This window comes from Scyliorhinus torazame, chromosome 1, assembly GCF_047496885.1.
Source record: "Scyliorhinus torazame isolate Kashiwa2021f chromosome 1, sScyTor2.1, whole genome shotgun sequence".
NCBI classification, from domain to species: domain Eukaryota; kingdom Metazoa; phylum Chordata; class Chondrichthyes; order Carcharhiniformes; family Scyliorhinidae; genus Scyliorhinus; species Scyliorhinus torazame.
In genome coordinates, this window is record NC_092707.1 from 106,817,638 (window position 1) to 106,840,468 (window position 22,831).

General features: G+C 54.2%; 1 protein-coding gene across 1 annotated transcript in view; it reads left to right on the top strand.

The window, feature by feature from the left end:
• Positions 1-406: 406 nt before the first annotated feature.
• The window catches only part of LOC140410780 (leucine-rich repeat-containing protein 75B-like), a 394,334-nt gene continuing 371,909 nt past the window's right edge, over positions 407-22,831 (top strand). Inside the window, exon 1 of the mRNA XM_072499399.1 lies at positions 407-1,043. Coding sequence (XP_072355500.1) covers positions 729-1,043 — 315 coding nt within the window. The 5' untranslated portion in view covers positions 407-728. The remainder of the gene's footprint in view (positions 1,044-22,831) is intronic.

Sequence of the window (22,831 nt, forward strand, 5' to 3'; positions counted from 1 at the left end):
ACTGGGGCAGAGGGAGACAGAGAGAGCCTGCACTGGGGCAGAGGGAGACAGAGAGAGCCTGCACTGGGGCAGAGGGAGACAGAGAGAGCCTGCACTGGGGCAGAGGGAGACAGAGAGAGCCTGCACTGGGGCAGAGGGAGACAGAGAGAGCCCGCACTGGGGCAGAGGGAGACAGAGAGAGCCCGCACTGGGGCAGAGGGAGACAGAGAGAGCCCGCACTGGGGCAGAGGGAGACAGAGAGAGGCTGCACTGGGCAGAGGGAGACAGAGGCTGCACTGGGGCAGAGGGAGACAGAGAGAGGCTGCACTGGGGCAGAGGGAGACAGAGGGAGACAGAGAGAGGCTGCACTGGGGCAGAGGGAGACAGAGAGAGGCTGCACTGGGGCAGAGGGAGACAGAGAGAGCCTGCACTGGGGCAGAGGGAGATAGAGAGAGGCTGCACTGGGGCAGAGGGAGACAGAGAGCGGCTGCACTGGGGCAGAGGGAGACAGAGAGAGGCTGCACTGGGGCAGAGGGAGACAGAGTACAGGCTGCACTGGGCAGAGGGAGACAGAGTAGAGGCTGCACTGGAGGAGAGACTGCACTGGGATAAATGGTGCTGGATTTGAAATGGACGCAGAGTGAAATCTGATTTGAAATGTAAAATCCGGGCTGTTACTGTGCAGTGCGCACGGATTCGTCAAGTTGGGCTTTTTCCCGGTCCAATCCTGCGCGCTGGCAAGTTGGAAAATGGGCTCGAAATTAAGCAGAGGCGGCGGCGGCGGCAGCGGCGGTGTGCGGCCGCAGGAGGAGCGCCCCAGGTCGGCGTCAGTGCAGGAATTCACCTCGCTGTCCCCGGCTCGCAAGGTGCCGCCTGTGAGCAGAGAGCGGCGGCGGGCTGACCTCCCCCTGGCTTCCCTCATCCTCAAACCCGAGCGGCTGCTCTTCCAGAAGACGGCGCCGGCTCCCTATATCCGCAGGGTGGTCTGGATCCGGGAAATCCAGGCGCTTCTCCGGGAACAGCGAGCCGAACAGGCAGTCGGGCTGCTCAGACTGCTCCGCAAGGTGAGAGCTAGCACGGGGGCAAGGGGCCGAGCGGCCGCGGGGACAGCTGCCCTGCGGTATTCAGTTTCAGGCAAATGGGCGATTTAAATTTTTTTTTTGCTGTTGTTTTTCTTTTAATCTCGATAATCATTCTCTTTAATAGCAGACAATTTGAAGAAATGATCTTTAAAGAAGGTTCCAGTGACCGGGGTAAGGGGCAGTCAGACTGAACCGCCCTAAAGAGAATAATAATGGGCATGCCTGTCACAGATGGAGTTAATCCCCCCCGCTGGTGACTCTCCCCTCTGCTGCCTGCAAGCTTTATCTGCCAGCCCAGCTTCGATATTCTGGTGTAATCAGCCCCGGCTAGTGAGGGTGAGAATGGCCTCTGTGCACCAACCCAAACCCCGATGCCTTCAAAAGAGAGATCCCGCCTGAAGTGCTCTTAATTCCCTGTAATTTGTCGAAATGATGCATGGAGCGGCCGAGGGTTCCTGCAAACCTCCCAGAGGGAGTCACCCAGCTCATCCCAATACCTCCGGCAGAATCCTCAGACACAAAGATTTTTCTTTTTAAAAACCTGCAAACCTCCCAAATGTCTCTTAAAACTCCCCGTAAAATGCTGCACAATCTACTTTTTTTAAAAATTAATCATTTGAAATTGCTTAATTTAACCTCAACTTATTCTACAATATTAATGTGTGAACATTCATTTCATTAACTGCAATTTGTGCTTGTTTAAAAAGTAAACCTCTAGTTGTATTCCGCAGGAGACATTTTGAAGGACCCAAATATTGTAAACCTTATTCAAATATTTCCAGATTCATTCCAAATTTTACTCCACACAACAAACTCTGTTTCAAAAAACACTCAAAATCACTCTGCAACCTTCGAAACATTTGAAATTCCAGGGTAAACCTCACTGTTACATTCTAAATGTCACTCAAACATTACAAATGTCATGAAAGTATTATAGATCTTGATATAAACCTGTGAAATATCACCTCCATTGAAAAACTCACAGATTGCATCTCCTTGACACGTTCTACCTCTTCCTATTGTTATGGGCGAGGTGTTTTCAGAACCCCAAAAGGTATCAAAGAGTTCAAACAATCTCTCCCTTTAATGTATTTGTTGCTTTTCCTAGCACACGGCTTGAACCTAGGTGTGGAATTACAATTATGGACACGTGGGTTTTTAAACACAAAACACTGTTTATTCCATGAATTCAACTTAACATCTTAAATAAACATTGGATCTCTTAACACCCCTTACTTCAAAGATAACTCAGAAAATATTGCAACAGTAAATAACTCCTTAAAATGTTCCATCAAACTTCCAAGAGACTTAACACCTTTAAACAGTATCACATCAGGTTAAAGGATATATATATTTTCTGTAGAATGGCAGAGATATATTAGCTTGGGTGACTTCAGCTCCAGCACCTTGCTTTCTTCATGCAGCTCTCCGGAAACCCACAGACACACCCACGCTGCTTTCTCAAACCTGGCTTTCTACTTTTAATCAGCTCACAGCAAAACAGCCAGGCACTTTTTAAACTGCAGAACCAAAACACACACCAGCTCTTTTCAAAACTGAAACTAAAAACCTGCAAAACACAGACTGCAAAATGGCTGAACTGACCTCAGCCCCACCCACTCTCTGACATCACTGTTTTCTTAAAGGTACTTTGCTTAAACATCCATGTCTTAAATGTACTCTCACATGACACTATATAGAATCATAGAATTCCTGCAGTGCAGAAGGAGGCCATTCGGCCCGTCGAGTCTGCACCAACCCTCTGAAAGAGCACCCTACCTAGGCCCACTATATTTGTAGTCTTCGGATAAGAGGTAGCTAATGTAAAACAGATTTGTGGAGAAACTACTTCACCCAAAGGGTTGTGAATCTGTGGAAATCACTAACCCAGAGTGCGGTGGATGCTGGGACAGTGAGTAAGTTTAAGGAGGAGTTAGACAGATTTTTTAATTGGTAATAGGCTGAAGAGTTATGAAGAACGGGCAGGACGGTGGAGTTAAGGCCAGGATGAGATCTGCTCTGATTGAATGGCGGAGCAGACTCGGTGGGCCAAATGGGCTAATTCTGCTCCTATAGAATTTATTGGATTGGATTTGCTTGTCACGTGTACCGAGGTACAGTGAAACATATTTTTGTGCGTGCAGCTCAAACAGATCATTTAGTATATGAAAATAAAAATGTAATAGGGCAACATAAGGTACACAATGTAAATACATAGACACAGGAATCGGGTGGAGCATACAAGGGTGTAGTATTAATCAGGTCAGTCCATAAGAGGGTCGTTTAGATGCCTGGTAACAGCGGGGAAGAAGCTGTTTTTGAGTCTGTTCTTGCGTGTTCTCAGACTTTTCTATCACCTGCCCGGTGGAAGAAGTTGGAAGAGTGAGTAAACCATGTGGGAGGGATCTTTGATTATGCTGCCCGCTTTCCCAAGGCAAACGGGAAGTGGAGACAGAGTCAATGGATGGGAGGCAGGTTCGTGTGATGGACTGGGCGGTGTTCACGACTCTGAAGTTTCTTCCAGTCTTGGTGTAAAAGTTGGTAAGAGTCACTGTGGACATGCCTAATTTCCTTACTTTCCTGAGGAAGGATGGGAGCTGTTGTGCTTTCTTGGTCGTAGCGTCGACGTGAGTGGGCCAGGACAGATTGTTAGTAATGTGCACACCTAGGATTTTGAAGCTGTCAACCATCTCCACCTTGACCCATTAATGCTGACAGGGGTGTGCACGATACTTTGCTTCCTGAAGTCAATGGCCACGTCTTTAGTTTTGCTGACATTGAGGGAGAGATTGTTGTCGTAACACCACTCCACTAGGTTCTCTATCTCCCTCTTGAACCCTTACGAACCCTATCCTGCACATCCCTGGACACTAAGGGGCAATTTAGCATGGCCAATCCACCTAACCTGCGCATCTTTGGGGGAACGTGCAGAAAGGATTTATCGCATGGTATCACATTGGTTAGCACTGCTGCCTGACAGCTCCAGGGTCCCAGCCTCGGGTGACTGTGTGGAGTTTACACGTTATCCCCGTGTCTGCGTGGGTTTCCTCCGGATGCTCCGGTTTCCTCCCACAGTCCAAAGATGTGCAGGTTAAGTGGATTGGCCATGAAAAATCGCCCTAGTGTTGAAAAGGTTAGATGGGATTAGTGGGTTACCAGGATAGGGTGGAGGTGTGAGCTTAAGCAGGGCCATCTTTCTGAGGGCCGGTGTAGACACGGTGGGCTGAATGGCCTCCTTCTGCACTGTAGGGATTCTATGAAATATACTGGGAGAATCTGCTGGCTAGGAATGGCTGAACAGATCATCATTCTTTTCTTTCGAAAAGAGATGATTGGGGAGGTGACCTGATAGTCTTTAAACAATGAAAAACTCTGATAATTCTCCGGTATTGCAGAGCAAATGCTTCTACTTGCAGGAGAAAGTAGATTGGTCATAAATATAAGCTGACCGTTAATAAATCCAGAAATAGGAGCTGGAGTCGCTTAGTTTACCCTTCGAGCTTACCTATAAACATACCATATTCCTGCTGTAGCCTGTTCCACTATTGACAAGATCACGGCTGATGTACCTTAACTCTGTCCACATTGCTCCCATATCTGTTAAGTTGCCCCGTTTCCAAAAATCGATTGACCTCTGTGTGAATGTACCCATAGAATCCCAACAGTGCAGAAGGAGGCCATTCGGCCCATCAAGTAAGCACCAACCCCCTGAAAGAGCATCCTACCTTGGCCCAATCTCCCATAATCCCTCCTAGGGGCAATTTATCATGGCCAATCCACTTAACCCGCATATCTTTGGGCTGTGGGAGGAAACCGGAGCACCAGGGGAAACTCAGGTAGAGAACACACAAACTCCACACAGATAACCACCCAAGGCCGGAATTGAACCCGGGTCCCTGGCGCTATGAGGCAGCAGTGCTAACCGCCTTCAGTCTCCCCAGCACCACCTCCTTCATGTTGGCCACCTCACTCACCTCTGCCCCCTGACTCTCTTGAAGTTCTGCCACTGGTGTTTTTTTTTGTTCATGGCAAGTAAGTGTTGCAGGCTGGGCCAAGCATTTATTGCCCGTCCCTAATTGCCTTTGGGGGCAGTTAAGAGTCAACCCACGTTGGCTGCCACTTGTCAAACACTTGGATGCCAGTTGTCAGATACAAGGGTCACTCACTACCTTAGCCCTATCCGTTTCCCCAGAGCTATTTCTTTAGTTATATTGATTTCTTTAAGTTTCTCATTCTTGCTAAACCCTTGATTCCCCATTATTTCTGAAATGTTTTTATGTCCTCTGCTGTGAAGACATATACAAGGCATTTGTTAAATGTCTCTGCCATTTCCTTATTCTTCATTATAATTTCACCTGTCTGTGCCTCTATTTTCACTAAACTCATCCTATTTCCAGAATATTTATAGAAATCATAGAATCCCTACAGTGTCGAAGGAAAATGTTTACAATCTGTATTAATGTTTCTTTCTCATCTACCATCATATTCTCGTTTCTCTTTGCTCCTCAGTTTCTTTATCCTCCTTTGCTAAATTCTAAATTTATCCCAAACCCCAGGCTTACTACTCTTTCTGGCAACACAGTAAAACTCTTTCTTTGATATAATACTATCTTTAAATTCTCTTATTCACCATGGTCAGACCACTTATTCTGCAGGACCTTTCTATCATAAAGGAATGTATATTTGTTAAAGGTTATGGATTAATTCCTTCATAGCCATTGCTATTCGACCATCAAGGAAGTTCCTTCCCTATGTACAGTATGCATTGTTTGTACAGCATGCAAGAAACAATACTTTTCACTGTATACTAGTACATGTGACAATAATGAATTAAATCACATCTTTTAATGTAGTTTCCCAATCCACCTCAGCCAATACTGCATTCATGTTTATTTTGTTTTGATTTAAACCCCGATATTCAAATTTAACTAAATCCCTTTCAAACTCAATATTAAATTCCATCATATTATAATCTCTGTTCCCTAGAGGTTCTTTTGCTCATGGATTATTGATTAACCCTTTTGTATTGTACAATACAAGATCCAAAATAACTTGTTCCCTTGTTGGTTCCTTGAACACTGATCTAGAAAACTACCTTTTGCATATTCCATGAACACCTACTCCACACTATTAGCAAGTCCATATTAAAATGAAAGACATCCATGATTATGCATTAGCCCTGTTGCATGTAAGGGAAGACAGTGGTGAAGTCGGAATGTCCCTGGAGTAGTAATCCAAACACCGAGGACAATGCTGCAGGGAAACAAGCTCAAATCTCACCAGAACAGCTGGTGCAATTTAAACTCAATGAATACATATGGAATTAAAAGCTTGTCTCAGTGATGGTGACCGTGAAACCATTTCGACTGTCATAACGATCCATCTGGTTCACGAATGTCCATCAGGGAAAGAAATCTGCCGTTCTCACCTGGTCTGGCCTACACCTGACTCCAGGTTCACAGTAGTGTGGTTGACTCTTAACTACCCTCTGAAATGGCTGGCGAGCCACTCTGTTGTATCAAACCATTACGTCGAAAAGGGATGAAATTGGTCAGACCACTCTGCTTCGATCCAGGCACCAGAAACGACAACGACACACCCAGACCTGTCGACCCTACAAAGTCCTCCTTACTGGGAACCTCTGCTAAAATTGGGATAGCTGTCCCATGGACTAGTTAAGCAACAGCAATACCTATCGAATCATATCATACAGTCAGGGTCCATGTTCACATGAGCACCATTTACAACTCCTCCGATATCGAAGCAATCTGTGTATATATGCAACAAGACCTGGGCTACACTCAGGCTTGGGCTGATAAGTGGCAAGTAATATTCACCACACAAGTGCCAGGCCATCACCATCTCCAATAAGAGAGGATCTAACCATCTCCCCGTTACATTCATTTTTTTTTTAATAAACATTTTATGGAGGTATTTTTGGTATTGTAACAACAACCAAATAAACAATATACATGAAACCATAAACATAGTGCAAAAGCCATTTACCTCTCGTACAGGTTCCACCCTTATTGACCCCCTACTCAAATCTAAGCTACTCCCCCCCCCCCCCCCCACAAAGTCTGCTGACGATTAATTTTCCACAAAGAAGTCGGCGAACGGTTGCCACCTCCGGGCAAACCCTAACAGTGACCCTCTCATGGCGAACTTAATTTTCTCCGAACAGAGAAAGCTAGCCATGTCCGATAGCCAGGTCTCCGACTTCGGGGGCTTTGAGTCCCTCCAAGCTAATAGTATCCGTCTCCGGGCTACCAGGGAAGCAAAGGCCGGAACATCTGCCTCTGACATCCCGAGAATCGCCGCCTCTGGACCCAGCGCCACCCTTGTTTTTAACACCATGGACATGACGCCCGCAAACCCCTGCCAAAATCCCCAAAGCTTTGGACATGTCCAAAACATGTGGACATGGTTCGCCGGTCCTCCCGCACATTTTGCGCACCTGTCCTCCACCCCAAAGAATCAGCTCATCCGGGCCACTGCCATGTGAGCCCGGTGAACAACCTTAAATTGGATCAGGCTGAGCCTGGCACATGTTGCGGACGTGTTGACTCTACTCAACGCGTCTGCCCATAGACCATCCTCTATCTCACCTCCCAGCTCCTCCTCCCACTTGCGCTTTAGCTCCTCGGTCTGCAACTCCTCCGACCCCATAAGCTCCATATAAATGTCCGAGACGCTCCCTTCTCCTACCCACCCTCTGGAAACTACCCTGTCCTGAATCCCCCTTAGCGGTAGGAGCGGGAAGGTTGACACCTGTTTACGAAGGAAGTCCCGCACCTGCAGATACCTGAATTTGTTTCCCCCTCGCCAACCCAAACTTTTCCTCCAACGCCCTCATACTCGGCCCCCATCCTCTCAATCCCCGCTCTCCACCATAACTGAAACCCCCCGTCCATACTCCCCGGGCCAAACCGGTGATTATCACAGATTGGGGCCCAGACTGATGCTGCCACTGCTCCCACATGTCTCCTCCATTGCCCCCAGACTCTCAGGGCCGCCACCACCATGGGGCTGGTGGGGTACCGTGCCGGTGGGAACGGCAGAGGCGCAGTTACCAACGCCCCCAAACTGGTGCCCTTACATGAAGCCGCCTCCATACGCACCCATGCCGACCCCTCCCCCACCACCCACTTCCTGATCAGGGCTATATTAGCCGCCCAGTAATAGTTGTTAAAATTTGTCAGCGCCAGCCCGCCCTCTCCCCGACTCCGCTCAAGCATTACCTTCCTTACTCGCTGGGTCTTGCCCGCCCAGACGAAGCCCGTGATCACTCTGGTGACCCGCTTAAAAATGGACCGTGGAATAAAGATGGGAAGACACTAAAATACAAATAGGAATCTCGGGAGGACAGTCACCTTCACCGTTTGCACCCTCCCAGCCAGAGACAACGGAAGCACGTCCCATCTCCGGAAATCGTCCTTCATTTGGTCCACTAGCCGGGCCAGTTTCAATTAATGCAGCCGGTCCCATTCCCGCACCACTTGGATGCCTAGGTACCTAAAGCTTCCCTCTACTAACCTAAGCAGCAGCTCTCCCAGTCGCCTCTCCTGTCCCCTCGCCTGGAGCACAAACATCTCACTCTTTCCCATATTAAGCTTATAGCCTGAAAACCGGCCAAATTCCCCATGAGTCCTCATGATTTCTTCCATCCCCTCTATTGGGTCCGAAACGTACAGAAGCAGGTCATCCGCATGGAGCGAAACCCTGTGCTCCCCCCCCCCCCCGAGCCAGTCCTCGCCAGCCCCTCGAGGCTCACAGAGCAATTGCCAACGGTTCTATAGCCAACGCAAACAACAGTGGGGAGAAGGGGCATCCCTGTCTCGTCCCCAGGTGCAGTCTAAAATAGTCCGATGTTGTCCTATTCCTCCGTACACTTGCCACAGGAGCCTGATACAGTAACCTGACCCTGTCAATAAAGCCCCGCCCGAATCCAAACCGTCCCAGTATCTCCCACAGATATTCCCCTTTTCTGCATCCATTGCGATCACTACCTCCACCTCCCTACCTTCCGGGGGCATCATGATCACATTTAACAGCCTTCTTACATTGGCCCTCCCCGTTACATTCAATGGCATAACATCACTGAATCCCCCACGGACAGTAACCCGAGTGTTACCATTGACCAGACACTGAACTGGATTAGCCATATAAAAACTGCGGCTACAAGAGCAGGTCGGAGGCTAGGAATCCTGCAGTGAGTAACTCGCCTCCTGACTCCCAAAGCCTGTCCACCATCTGTAAGGCACAAGTCAGGAGTGTAATGTAATACTCTACACTAGCCTGGAGTAGTGCAGCTCCAATGACATTCAAGAAGCTCTTCACCATCCAGGACAAAGCATCCCATTTGATTGGCACCCCATCCACAAGCACTCACTCCCTCCACCACCGACGCACAGTGGCAGCCATCCACAAGATGGCAGGAACTCCCCAAGATTTCTTCCAAAATCACAACCACCACCACCGAGAAGGACAAGGTCAGCAGATACCTGGGAACCCCACCATCTGCAAATTCCCCTCCAAGTCACTCCCCACCCTGATTTGGGAACATATCACCGTTCCTTCACTGTCACTGGGCCAAAATCCTTGAATTCTCTCCCTGACAGCACTGTGGGTGTACTTACAGTATATGGACTGCAGCCGTTCAAGAAGGCAGCTCAGTCCCACCTTTTCAAGGGTAGTTGGGAATGGGCCATGAATGCTGGTCTAGCCATCGACACCCTCCTCCCAAATACTAATAAAAATGCAGCCTGAGAATGTGGCACTCGCTCACGCAAGTAGCTGAGGTTTCAGATGCAGCTACGGAGACATTCGATAAACGCATGAGAAAAAAAGGAATACAAGGATATATTGATGGGGTTAGGTGAAGAGTGATGAGAGGATCCTTGGTTGGGGGTTGAATGGCCTGTTTTTGTGATGTAAATATTACATAGCTAGGTCACACTATGTTGAATATTCCAACTCTCACAAAACACATTTCAAATTTCACCAAGAATACCTGAAATCAAATTAAAATATTCTAAATGTCACTTTGCATTGTAAACATAGACAGCTTTTCATGTTGGAACCGCTTGTTTAAGTCAATTTGTTATATATATATATATAAAGAAAGCCATTGTCAAATACAACAGTCTGTAATGGTAGGTTGGATTCGGTCACCCTGCCAAGTAATCTCGCTGTAAATACAATGCAGAAGCAAAGTCTTCCTGGGAAAAATTATAGGACGTCAGCCATCAGGGATTTGCCGATGCTGTGCTGCAGAAATTTACAAAGAACATTCCATGACCTCAGGGCTTCCAAAACTCATTTGAGCCAATGAAGATATTTTAAAGTGTCATCGCCTGTTATAAAGCAGCAGTCCGATTTGCACACAGCAGGATCTCACAATCCAGCAACGAGACAATTGAACAGATAACCTGGGTGGGATTCTCCATCAGCTGACACCGGAATTGGGAAATTCAATTGTGCGGGCAATCGGTTTCACGCCAAATCGTAATTCTCCATCGCCTCGACAGCGGCGTCAGTGCGTTCCACTCCGTATGTACAATAAATGCAGTTGGCATGTCATTAGCGGGACTGACCCGTTATTCTCAGGGGCATCCGCGATTCTCTGCCTCCATCGGGGCAAACTCTCGGTGGCGCCGTTCACTTGTGCCTTTAAAAATCGTGAAACAGACGCTGTGGCTGATGAGAGAGTGGGAGGAGGTAGGACACGAAGAAGCACGACCGTGGGCTGCCGGGCTGGACACTGGCTGGGGGTGGGTCCCTTGCCAAGGCCCGGGAGGGCGTGGTGATGAGGAATGGGCCATGTGGCAGGGGTGACCTGTCATGGGACTGGTGCAGTGCCAAGGCACGGACCGCCATTGCTGCGGCCTGCAAGGCAGCCATCTTGCTGCACACCCAACTGACCACCCACCTTGGCCCCTGGTTCTGCAGAGTGACACCGGTCGTATGAGTGCCCCCCACCCCACCAGCATTGCACTCACCCTCCACCCCACCATCCCACACTCCACCCTCTGCCATACCCGCCCCCAACTGGTCGCCACCCATCATCGGGGCATCAAGCTGCCCACCAACGGCAACGGCCACTGTAGCACCCATAGGGGCTCCGGACAGGGGCCACGGAACATACCGCTGGCAAGGGCAGCTCCAGCTGATGGCAGAAGGCACCAGGGCCAGAGGCCCCTACAGTTCCGACCACCGACGGGGCCCTGGGTGCGGAGAGGGAGGGGGGGCATGCGGGGGCAGAGCCTGCAGTGCCAACTGGGAGCACCTTGTAGGCCGTTGGATCGATTCGTACACACCAGGCTGGTACACACCATGCTAAAATGTCGGCCTTTCACCCCCTGCAGACAATGGATATTGGAATTCAACAGCGATGGCGGCCTGCCTGCTGGCTGCTACAGCCCTGGGGATGACCTGGAAGTGCTCAAGGAGGATGAGGAAGCTGCAGCAGCAGAGCGTGCTCCAGAGGAACAGGTGGCAGCTGCTGAGGATGGAGAGCTAGCCGCCCAACAGGCCCCCGAGCTACTCCATAGGATGGGGGTGTGAGCGGAGCTATACCCCGTGACTCTCTCAACACCTAGCACTGCCAGTCCCGGAGGCCCGCTCTCGTCTCGGCCAGCGCCTGCATGCTCGCGACTATGGAGCACAGCCGCTCTCGTCTCGGCCAGCGCCTGCATGCTCGTGACTGTGGAGCACAGCCACTCTCGTCTCGGCCAGCGCCTGCATGCTCGTGACTGTGGAGCACAGCCACTCTCGTCTCGGCCAGCGCCTGCATGCTCGTGACTATGGAGCACAGCCGCTCTCGTCTCGGCCAGCGCCTGCATGCTCGTGACTATGGAGCACAGCCACTCTCGTCTCGGCCAGCGCCTGCATGCTCGTGACTGTGGAGCACAGCCACTCTCGTCTCGGCCAGCGCCTGCATGCTCGTGACTATGGAGCACAGCCGCTCTCGTCTCGGCCAGCGTCTGCATGCTCGTGACTGTGGAGCACAGGGAGTGGACTGTCACCGTCTGGGACTGCGCCACATCACCCTGTGACTGTGCCACCACCTGTGACACATCAGACTGTGACTGTGCCATCTCCCTCTGCACCTGTGCCCGCCAGTGCCTAGGCAATGCAGCCGACACTCCCAGCCATGGCGCACTGCGACTGGGCCACGCTCAGGAGCGCCGCTGCAATGTCCAGGTGGCTCTGGCACATGGCTGCCTCGGCCAGCATCTGCACAGAATGCCCCAGGCCTTGGACATGCTGATCCATAGCTGAAACCCTCGCCCATGTGGCCTACACTGCGGACACCACCCGTATGGTGTTGGCCTAGGTGGCACGCATGGCCAGCAGCACCTCCTGCTCCTGCACACGGTCGGGCCCCTCCAACTGCAAGTGCTGGATGCTGACCGACAACCCCTCATGTAGTCACTGGCTCTGCGACTGCATCTCCACAATCGATGGGACGTCTGTTCCGAAGCCCAAAACCCATCTGGAGGGCAGCTAGACCCTGGGTTTGGCCCGTCCTCCGACCTCCTCCCCTTCGGGAGTGCCTACATCCACCTGCTGAACCGGAGCAGCTGTGTGCTGAGCACCAGAGGGTGTCCCAGGAGCCTCTTCACTGAAGCACCCCAACCGAGGTGAGTCTTTGGGATGGTAGAGGGTGTTGGAGGAAGCTGAGACGGGAAATCTGTGTCAATGTCGGATTTTGAGCTCCCGGGTGTCCTGGTTCTCGTGCATATGGGTCCCCTCGGTGTCAACATCGTTGCCCGGCACCCGGAGGGGTTGTGGCTGTGGGTGGGGGCACCAGAAGGACCCACCCCATCTCCAGCAGCTCCTGTAAGACACAAGACCAGACATATGATTAGACCGGGGGGTTGATGAGGGTGGTGTGGGGGTGAGAGTGGGATGGGGTTGAGGGTGGTGTTGGGGGGGGGCTGGTTGACACACGTGTCATGGGTCTCACTTCCTTGCCTGAAGCCAATCGCCATCCTGGCACCTTCCCTTTCCTTGGGCCGCCAACCACGTCCAGGATCCACTTTTCTGCCCCGGTGAGGGGCCGCAGGTCCGGCGGTTCCCCTCCAGACTTTTCCCGCTCCCTGCGGTGATGAGCGGCCTTCTCCTGGGGGAGGGGGGAACAGAAAACGACACTGTTAAATAGTCTGATGCATGCAGCTCGGGGAGTGGGTAGCTGGTGGCCTCAGTGGCCATGGCACCCGGCCACGGCAGCTGGCATGGGTTCCAGCATGTGATGCAGGGTAGGGGTTCAGCCACCATCCAGGTTGCGGTTGGGGGGGTGACGGGTGAGTGGGATGGCGGTTGGTGCCAGGGGCACAGCTGCCTACTCATCCTGGCTGCCGTGAGGCGCTCGTGCTGTCTTTTACGGCACTGCAGGCCGGTCCGGGCAGTTGCTGGCGGCACGGACAGCTCTCCTTGCTGCCATCTTGTTGGCTGGGACGGTGTGTGTGGGGAGTGTAACGTGTATATGCGGCTGCAGCTTGTCAGCCTCCTGAGTGTCAATCACGAACCTGGCGAATCCGGCACCGATTTCCATTGGAATCGATTGTGTTCCACGTGGCGCCGGTGATAGCCCCTTAACAGTAGCGGAACCGGTCCAGGTGGCGCCGGTGATAGCCTCTTAACAGTAGCGGAACCGGTCCAGGTGGCGCCAGTGCCAGCCCCTTAACAGTAGCGGAACCGGTCCAGGTGGCGCCGGTGATAGCCTCTTAACAGTAGCGGAACCGGTCCAGGTGGCGCCAGTGCCAGCCCCTTAACAGTAGCGGAACCGGTCCAGGTGGCGCCGGTGATAGCCTCTTAACAGTAGCGGAACCGGTCCAGGTGGCGCCAGTGCCAGCCCCTTAACAGTAGCGGAACCGGTCCAGGTGGCGCCGGTGATAGCCTCTTAACAGTAGCGGAACCGGTCCAGGTGGCGCCAGTGCCAGCCCCTTAACAGTAGCGGAACCGGTCCAGGTGGCGCCGGTGATAGCCTCTTAACAGTAGCGGAACCGGTCCAGGTGGCGCCGGTGCCAGCCTCTTAACAGTAGTGGAACCGGTCCAGGTGGCGCCAGTGCCAGCCCCTTAACAGTAGCGGAACCGGTCCAGGTGGCGCCAGTGCCAGCCCCTTAACAGTAGCGGAACCGGTCCAGGTGGCGCCAGTGCCAGCCCCTTAACAGTAGCGGAACCGGTCCAGGTGGCGCCAGTGCCAGCCTCTTAACAGTAGCGGAACCGGTCCAGGTGCGGCGCCAGTGCCAGCCCCTTAACAGTAGCGGAACCGGTCCAGGTGGCGCCGGTGATAGCCCCTTAACAGTAGCGGAACCGGTCCAGGTGGCGCCGGTGCCAGCCCCTTAACAGTAGCAGAACCGGTCCAGGTGGCGCCAGTGCCAGCCCCTTAACAGTAGCGGAACTGGTCCAGGCGGCGCCAGTGCCAGCCCCTTAACAGTAGCGGAACCGGTCCAGGTGGCGCCAGTGCCAGCCCCTTAACAGTAGTGGAACCGGTCCAGGCGGCGCCAGTGCCAGCCCCTTAACAGTAGCGGAACCGGTCCAGGTGGCGCCAGTGCCAGCCCCTTAACAGTAGCGGAACCGGTCCAGGTGGCGCCAGTGCCAGCCCCTTAACAGTAGCGGAACCGGTCCACGTGGCGCCAGTGCCAGCCCCTTAACAGTAGCGGAACCGGTCCAGGTGGCGCCAGTGCCAGCCCCTCCACGTGGCGCCAGTTTTTCAGTCGAGTAAGTCCACAAATCCTGTGCCGGTGTCACACTTCGTCTCAGGAACGGAGAATCCCGCTGCCTGTTTTAATTAGCGCATTGGTTAACACCTCATCGGGAATACAGCGCCTCCGAGTTGTAGCGGGAATGTCAGCCTGGATTCTCTGCTCTGGAGTCCGCACCACCAACTTTGTGACTCAAAGGGTAGATAATAATAATAATCGCTTATTGTCACAAATCGGCTTCAATGAAGTTACTGTGAAAAGCCCCTAGTCACCTCATTCCGGTGCCTGTTCGGGGAGGCCGGTACGGGAATTGAACCCGCGCTGCTGGCATTGTTCTGCATTACAAGCCAGCTGTTTAGCCCACTCTGCTAAACCAGCCCATCTATTGCTACCATTGGGCTGCAGCTCACACAGCCCTCGCTGCTGTCAGTGGGAGAGCGACCGGGGGAAGGAAGATTGGCTTCAGCCAGTCTGATTCGTAGACCTGTGCAGAGTGGGTTAACTATAGTACTCTGTTCCAGCTCGCATACAAAAATTAAACCACCAGCACCTGTAGCCTTTTACATTGATACTTCATTTTGAATCCAGCGCTCTCAGCTCTGACTGCCATAACGGCACAGACTCTTGCTCAACTAACAGCTTACGGCTCGGGTTACTTTCTCAAGAGGTGATTTTCTATCATCCCTCGGCTAGTATATAACACTCCGAAGACGATGATACCAAATTGGTTGTGGTAATTGAGTTCTAATACAATGCAAAGCACAGTGGATGGGCCCACATGCTAACTGTGTCGCCATCTAAAGCAGTAGGTGCAATAAAAATAGAAGCATCTGTTCCTATGAGTAGAGACAATAGCCCCAGCCAGTTTCTGCAAACCTTTTCTGCCACCAGTTCTAGCTCTTCCAGTTAAATTTTTTGTTTCTTTCCCTGTCCTGTCCTTCGACCATCCTGTGCAGCTGGAGTACTGTGTGCAGTTTTGCCGTCCTTATCTGAGGAAGGACGTTCTTGCTGTGGAGGGAGTGCAGCGAGGGTTTACCAGGCTGATTCCCGGGATGACAGGACTGTCACATGAGGAGAGATTAACTCGGTTAGGATTATATTCACTGCAGTTTAGAAGAGTGTGAGGGGACCTCATAGAAACTTGCAAAATTCTAACAGGATTAGACAGGGTAGATTCAGAAAGAAAGCTCCCGATGGTGGGGGAGTCCAGAACTAGGGGGTTATAGCTTGAGAATAAGGAGTAAACCTTTTAGGACTGAGGTGATAAGAAATTTCTCCACCCAGAGAGAGGTGAATCTGTGGAATTCACTACCACCAAAGGTAGTTGAGGCCAAATCATTGTATAATTTCAAGAAGGAATTTGGTACAGCTTTTGGGGCAAAGGGATCAAGTGTTATGGGGGGAGTGGAGGCTGGATCAGGGTATTGAACTTGATGACCAGCCGTGATCATAATGAATGGCGCAGCAGGCTCGACGGGCCGAATGGCCTCCTCCTGCTTCTGTTTTCTATATTTCTATGTCTCGGTCTGTGGCTGAGACATCTCATTCTATTTACTTGACATTCAAAAACGATTTTACACAATGCCTTTAACATGCTATTATATCCAAAGTGATTTACAGGACCCTTATCAAACGAGCCACATATGGGGATATTGGGATAGGTGGGTTGACATGAAGAGGTAGTTTCCAAGGAGCCTCTTAAAGGAGCAGAGAGAGATGGCGAGGTTCACGGAGGGCATTCCGAAGCTTAGGGCCAGGGCAGCTGTAGGTTTGTGTGTTAAAGGTGGAGTCATTCAGTTCAGAAATTCTCAAGAGGCTGAAATTGGAAGAGTTTGGATATCCCAAAGGCTTGAAAGGGCTGCAGAAGACCATGGAGAGCTGGTGATGCATTCGACAGCAGCATGAGAATGGTAGAATTTAAGATTTGCCAGACAGGAAGCAATGTAGGTCAGCAAATTGGTCACAGGTTCGATTCCCGCTTGGGTCACTGTCTGTGCGGAGTCTGCACATCCTCCCCGTGTCTGCGTGGGGTTCCTCCGGGTGCTCCGGTTTCCTCCCACAGTCCAAAAAGGTGCAGGTTAGGTGGATTGGCCATGATAAATTGCCCTTAGGTTAGATGGGGTTACAGGGATAGTGTGGAGATATGGGGCGAAATTCTCCGGTATCGGCGCGATGTCCGCCAACCGGCGCCAAAAACGGCGCAAATCAGTCGGGCATCTCGCCGCCCCAAAGGTGCGGAATCCTCCGCATCTTGGAGGGCCCAGCCCTAACCTTGAGGGGCTAGGCCCGCGCCAGGCTGATTTCCGCCCCGCCAGCTGGCGGAATAGGCCTTTGGTGCCCCGCCAGCTGGCGCGGAAATGACATTGCCGGGCAGCGCATGCGCGGGAGCGTTAGCAGCCGCTCACGGCATCCCCGCGCATGCGCTGTGGAGGGAGTCTCTTCCGCCTCCGCCATGGCGGGGGCGGGATTCACGCCAGCCGCCGGCGATTCTCCGACCCGGCGGGGGTTCGGAGAATCTCGCCCATGGGGTTAAGTAGGGTCCTCTTTTCAAGAGCCGGTGCAGACTCGATGGGCCGAATGGCCTCCTTCTGCACTGTAAATTCTGTGGTTCTATGAAATTATGGGGTGAGTGCACAGATTAGGGTAAAAGCAGCAGGATTTTGGCTGAGACAAAATGTTTGTGAAGTGGAGGAGAATATTGAATAATTAGGTCAAAAATATTGATTAGTTATGTACAGGATATTGAATAGTTAAGTCAAGAATATTGAATAGTTTAAGCCGAGAATATTGAATAGTTAAGTCTAAAATATTGATTAGTTAAGTGGAGACTATTGATTAGTTAAGTTGAGGATATTGAATTGTTAAGTGGAGAATATTGAATAGTAAAGTCAAGAATATTGAATAGTTTAAGTGGAGAATATTGATTAGTTAAGTGGAGAATATTGAATAGTTAAGTCAAGAATATTGAATAGTTTAAGTGGAGAATATTGAATAGTTAAGTGGAGAATATCGATTAGTTAAGTTAAGGATATTGAATAGTTAAGTGGAGAATATTGAATAGTTAAGTCAAGAATATTGAATAGTTTAAGTGGAGAATATTGAATAGTTAAGTGGAGAATATCGATTAGTTAAGTTGAGGATATTGAATAGTTAAGTGGAGAATATTGAATAGTTAAGTCAAGAATATTGAATCGTTTAAGTGGAGAATATTGATTAGTTAAGTGGAGAATATCGATTAGTTAAGTTGAGGATATTGAATAGTTAAGTCAATGGAGGAGCAAAGTCAAAGGATGAGGGCTTCAGCAATATATGAGCTGACTTGGGAGAGTTGGAGACAACCAGGGATTATCTTTGCATTCCAAGATGGTCCCAGAATAGTGAGCAGTGTTGGCACAGAAGGGCTGCACTCGATAATGCTTTGATCAGGGAGCTGGTAGCTCAACCAGCTGTCCACTATCGATGTTCAAGATTGCATCCCTTGGACTTAAGGGAGCAGAGATGGAGACCACACTAAGATTGAAAGAAAGTAACGGTTTCACTGGAAACCAGAGCATTGGAGGTGGAAGGGACGGTGTGTTTGTGCAGATTGATAGTTGCAGAAACCATTTTTTATCCTATCATGGGATGTGGGCGTCGCTGGTTAGGCCAGCATTTATTGCCCATCCCTAATTGCCCCTTGAGAAGGTGCTGATAAGCTGCCTTCTTGAACTGTAGTCTGTGAGGTGTAGGTACACCCACAGTGCTGTTAGTGATGGAGTTCCAGGATTGTGACCCAGCAACAATGAAGGAACGATGATATATTTCTACGTCAGGATGGTGAGGGGATTGGAGGGAAACTTGCAGTTGGTGGTGGTCCCTTACACCTGTTGCCCTTGGCCTTCTAGATGGTAGAGGTCACAGGTCACACTGTCGAAGGAGCCTTGGTGATTTGCATTTGTTTTCTTCTTGGACCCACAGCCCTCAAATGTGAGACTGTACTTTCCATAATTCCATTTAATCAGTGCTAAATAACTGAAACATTTCACAATGTTGAATGTGTGAAATGGGGATTTCCGGACAGAGCGATGTGAATTTGGTAGGGGGTCGGGCAGCAATGGGGGATAAGGCAGCGATGGGGTGGGTGCTCGGGGTGGGGCAGCGACTGGGGGTGAGGTGGAGCTCCGGGGGATGGGGCAGTGATGGGAGATGGGATGGGCACTGGGGGATGGGGCAGCGATGGGGTGGGTGCTGGGGATCGGATGGGGGATGGGGTGGGTGCTAGGGGGGTGGGGCAGCAATGGGGTGGGTGTAGGGGACGGGGCAGCGATGGGGAATGGGGCAGCGATGGGGAGGGGTGGGGCGCTGGGGAATGGGTTGGGTGCTGGGGATGGGGGCGGGTGCTGGGGGTGGGGCAGCGATGGGGGAATGGGGTGGACTCTGGGGGATGGGGATGGGGTGGGTGCTGGGGGGTGGTGCAGCGATGGGGGATGGGGCGGGGGAGGGCGCTGGGGGTTGGGGTGGGTGCTGGGGGTGGGGCAACGATGGGGGAATGGGGTGGGCTCTGGAGGATGGGGATGGGGTGGGTGCTGGAGGGGTGGGACAGCGATGGGGGATGAGGCAGCGATGGGGAGGGGGTGGGGGGTGGGGGTGGGGTGGGTGCTGGGAGTGGGACAGCGATGGGGGAATGGGGTGGGCTCTGGGGGATTTGGCATGGGGTGGGTGCTGGGGGGTGGGGCAGCCCTGGGGCAGCGCTGGAGGGTGGGCACGGGATGGGGTGGATGCTGGGGAATGGGACAGTGATGGGGTATGAGGAGGGCGCTGGCGGCTGGGGTGGGTGCTCGGGGTGAGGCAACGATGGGGGAATTGGGTGGGTGCTGGGGATGGGGGAGCAGCAGGGTGGATGCTGGGGGCAGGTGGGGAGCAATCGGGATGAGTCGGGCTCTGGGGGATGGGACAGCGATGGGGAAATGGGACGGTGGTTGGGGTGGGCGCTGGGGGATGGGACAGCGATAGGGTGGGTGCTGAGGAGTGGGGCAGCGATGGGGTGGGTGCTGGGGAGCGGGGCAGCGATGTGGTAGGTGCTGGGGAGTGGGGCAGCAATGGGGAGGAGGTGGGTGCTGAGGAGTGGGGCAGCGAAGGGGTGGGTGCTGGGGGAGTGGGGCAGCGATAGGGTGGGTGCTGAGGAGTGGGGCAGCGATGGGGTGGGTGCTGGGCAGTGGGGCAGCGACGGGATGGGGTGGATGCTGGGGAATGGGTCAGTGATGGGGTATGAGGAGGGCGCTGGGGGCTGGGGTGGGTGCTCGGGGTGAGGCAACGATGGGGGAATTGGGTGGGTGCTGGGGATGGGGAGCAGCAGGGTGGATGCTGGGGGCAGGTGGGGAGCAATGGGGATGAGTCGGGCTCTGGGGGATGGGACAGCGATGGGGAAATGGGACGGAGGTTGGGGTGGGCGCTGGGGGATGGGACAGCGATGGGGTGGGTGCAGGGGGTTAGGGCAGCGATGGGGTGCGGGTGGGTGCTGTGGAATGGGGCAACGATGGGGTGGGTGCTGAGTGGGGCAGTGATGGGGAGGGGGTTGGTGCTCGGGGATGGGGCAGCGATGGGGTGGGTTCTGAGGAGTGGGGCAGTGATGGGAGGGGGATGGGCGCTGCTGGACGGGGCAACGATGGAGTGGTTGCTGGGGAGTGGGGCAGCGATGGGGTGGGCGCTGGGGAATGGGGCAGTGATCGGGAGGGTGCTGAGGAGTGGGGCAGTGATGGGAGGGGGATGGGCGCTGTTGGACAGGGCAGCGATTGGGAGGGTGCTGGAGAGTGGGGCAGCGATGCGGTGGGTGCTGGGGAGTATGGCTGCGATGGGGTGGGTGCTGGGGAGTGGGGCAGTGCTGGGGTGGGTGCTGGGGATGGGGCAGTGATGGGGAGGGGGTGGGTGCTGGGGAGTGGGGCAGCGATGGGGTGGGTGCTGGGGAGTGTGGCAGCGATGGGGTGGGAGCTGGGGAGCGGGGCCGCGATCAGGTAGGTGCTGGGGAGTGGGGCAGCGATGGGGTGGGTGCTGGGGAGTGTGGCAGCGATGGGGTGGGAGCTGGGGAGCGGGGCCGCGATGGAGTGGTTGCTGGGGAGTGGGGCAGCGATGGGGTGGGCGCTGGGGAATGGGGCAGTGATGGGGAGGGTGCTGAGGAGTGGGGCAGTGATGGGAGGGGGATGGGCGCTGTTGGACAGGGCAACGATGGAGTGGTTGCTGGGGAGTGGCGCCGCGATGGGGAGGGTGCTGGGGAGTGGGGCAGTGGTGGGGAGGGGGTGAGCGTTGGGGGAGTGGGGCAGTGGTGGGGTGGGTGCTGGGGAGTGGGGCAGCGATGGAGTGGGGCAGCGATGGGGAGGGTGCTGGGGAGTGGGGCAGCGATTGGGTGGGTGCTGGGGAGTGGGGCAGCGATGCGGTGGGTGCTGGGGAGTATGGCTGCGATGGGGTGGGTGCTGGGGAGTGGGGCAGTGCTGGGGTGGGTGCTGGGGATGGGGCAGTGATGGGGAGGGGGTGGGTGCTGGGGAGTGGGGCAGCGATGGGGTGGGTGCTGGGGAGTGTGGCAGCGATGGGGTGGGAGCTGGGGAGCGGGGCCGCGATCGGGTAGGTGCTGGGGAGTGGGGCAGCGATGGGGTGGGTGCTGGGGAGTGTGGCAGCGATGGGGTGGGAGCTGGGGAGCGGGGCCGCGATGGGGTAGGTGCTAAGGAGTGGGGCAGCGATGGGGTGGGTGCTGGGGAGTGGGGCAGCAATGGGGAGGAGGTGGGTGCTAAGGAGTGTGGCAGCGATGGTGAGGGTGCGGAGTAGTGGGACAGCGATGGGGAGGGGGTGGGTGCTGAGGAGTGGGGCTTTGATGGGGTGGGTGCTGGGGACTGGGGCAGCGATGGGGTGGGTGCTGCGGAGTGGGGCAGGGATGGGGTGGGTGCTGGGGAGTGGGGCAGTGATGGGGTGGGTGCGGGGGAGTGGCGCAGCGATGGGGTGGGTGCTGGGGAGTGGGGCAGCATTGGGGAGGGGGTGGGTGCTGAGGAGTGGGGCAGTGATGGGGAGGGTGCTGGGGAGTGGGGCAGCGATGGGGTGGGTGCTGGGGAGTGGGGCAGCGATGGGGTGGGTGTTGGGGAGTGGGGCAGCGATGGGGAGGGGGTGGGTGCTGGGGAGTGGGGCAGCGATGCGGTGGGTGCTGGGGAGTGTGGCAGCGATGAGGAGGGGATGGGCACTGGGGAGTGGGGCAGCCATGGGGTGGGCGCTGGGGAGTGTGGCAGCGATGGGGTGGGTGCTGGGGAGTGGGGCAGCGATGAGGAGGGGATGGGCACTGGGGAGTGGGGCAGCGATGGGGTGGGTGCTGGGGAGTGGGGGCAGTGATGGGGAGGGGGGTGTGTGCTGGGGAGTGGGGCAGCAATGGGGTGGGTGCTGGGGAGTGTGGCAGCGATGGTTTGGGTGCTGGGGGATGGGGCAGTGATGGGGAGGGGGAAGGGGGCTGGGGAGTGGGGCAGCGATGGGGTGGGTGCTGGCGAGTGAGGCAGCTATGGGGTGGGTGCTGTGGAGTGGGGCAGCTATGGGGAGGGTGCTGAGGAGTGGGGCAGCACTGGGGTGGGTGCTGGGGGATGGGGCAGTGATGAGGAGGGGGATGGGTGCTGGGGAGTGGGGCAGCGATGGGGTGGGTGCTGGGGAGCGGGGCAGCGATGGGGTGGGTGCTGGGGAGTGGGGCAGCGATGGGGTGGGTGCGGGGGAGTGGGGCAGGGATGGGGTGAGTGCTGGGGAGTGGGGCAGCGATGGGGTGGGTGCTGGGGAGTGTGGCAGCGATGGGGTGGGTGCTGGGGAGTGGGGCAGCAATGGGGTGTGTGCTGGGGAGTGTGGCCTCGATGGGTTGGGTGCTGGGGGATGGGGCAGTGATGGGGAGGGGGAAGGGGGCTGGGGAGTGGAGCAGCGATGGGGTGGGTGCTGGCGAGTGGGGCAGCGATGGGGTGGGTGCTGGCGAGTGGGGCAGCGATGGGGTGGGTGCTGGCGAGTGGGGCAGCGATGGGGTGGGTGCTGGCGAGTGGGGCAGCGATGGGGTGGGTGCTGGGGAGTGGG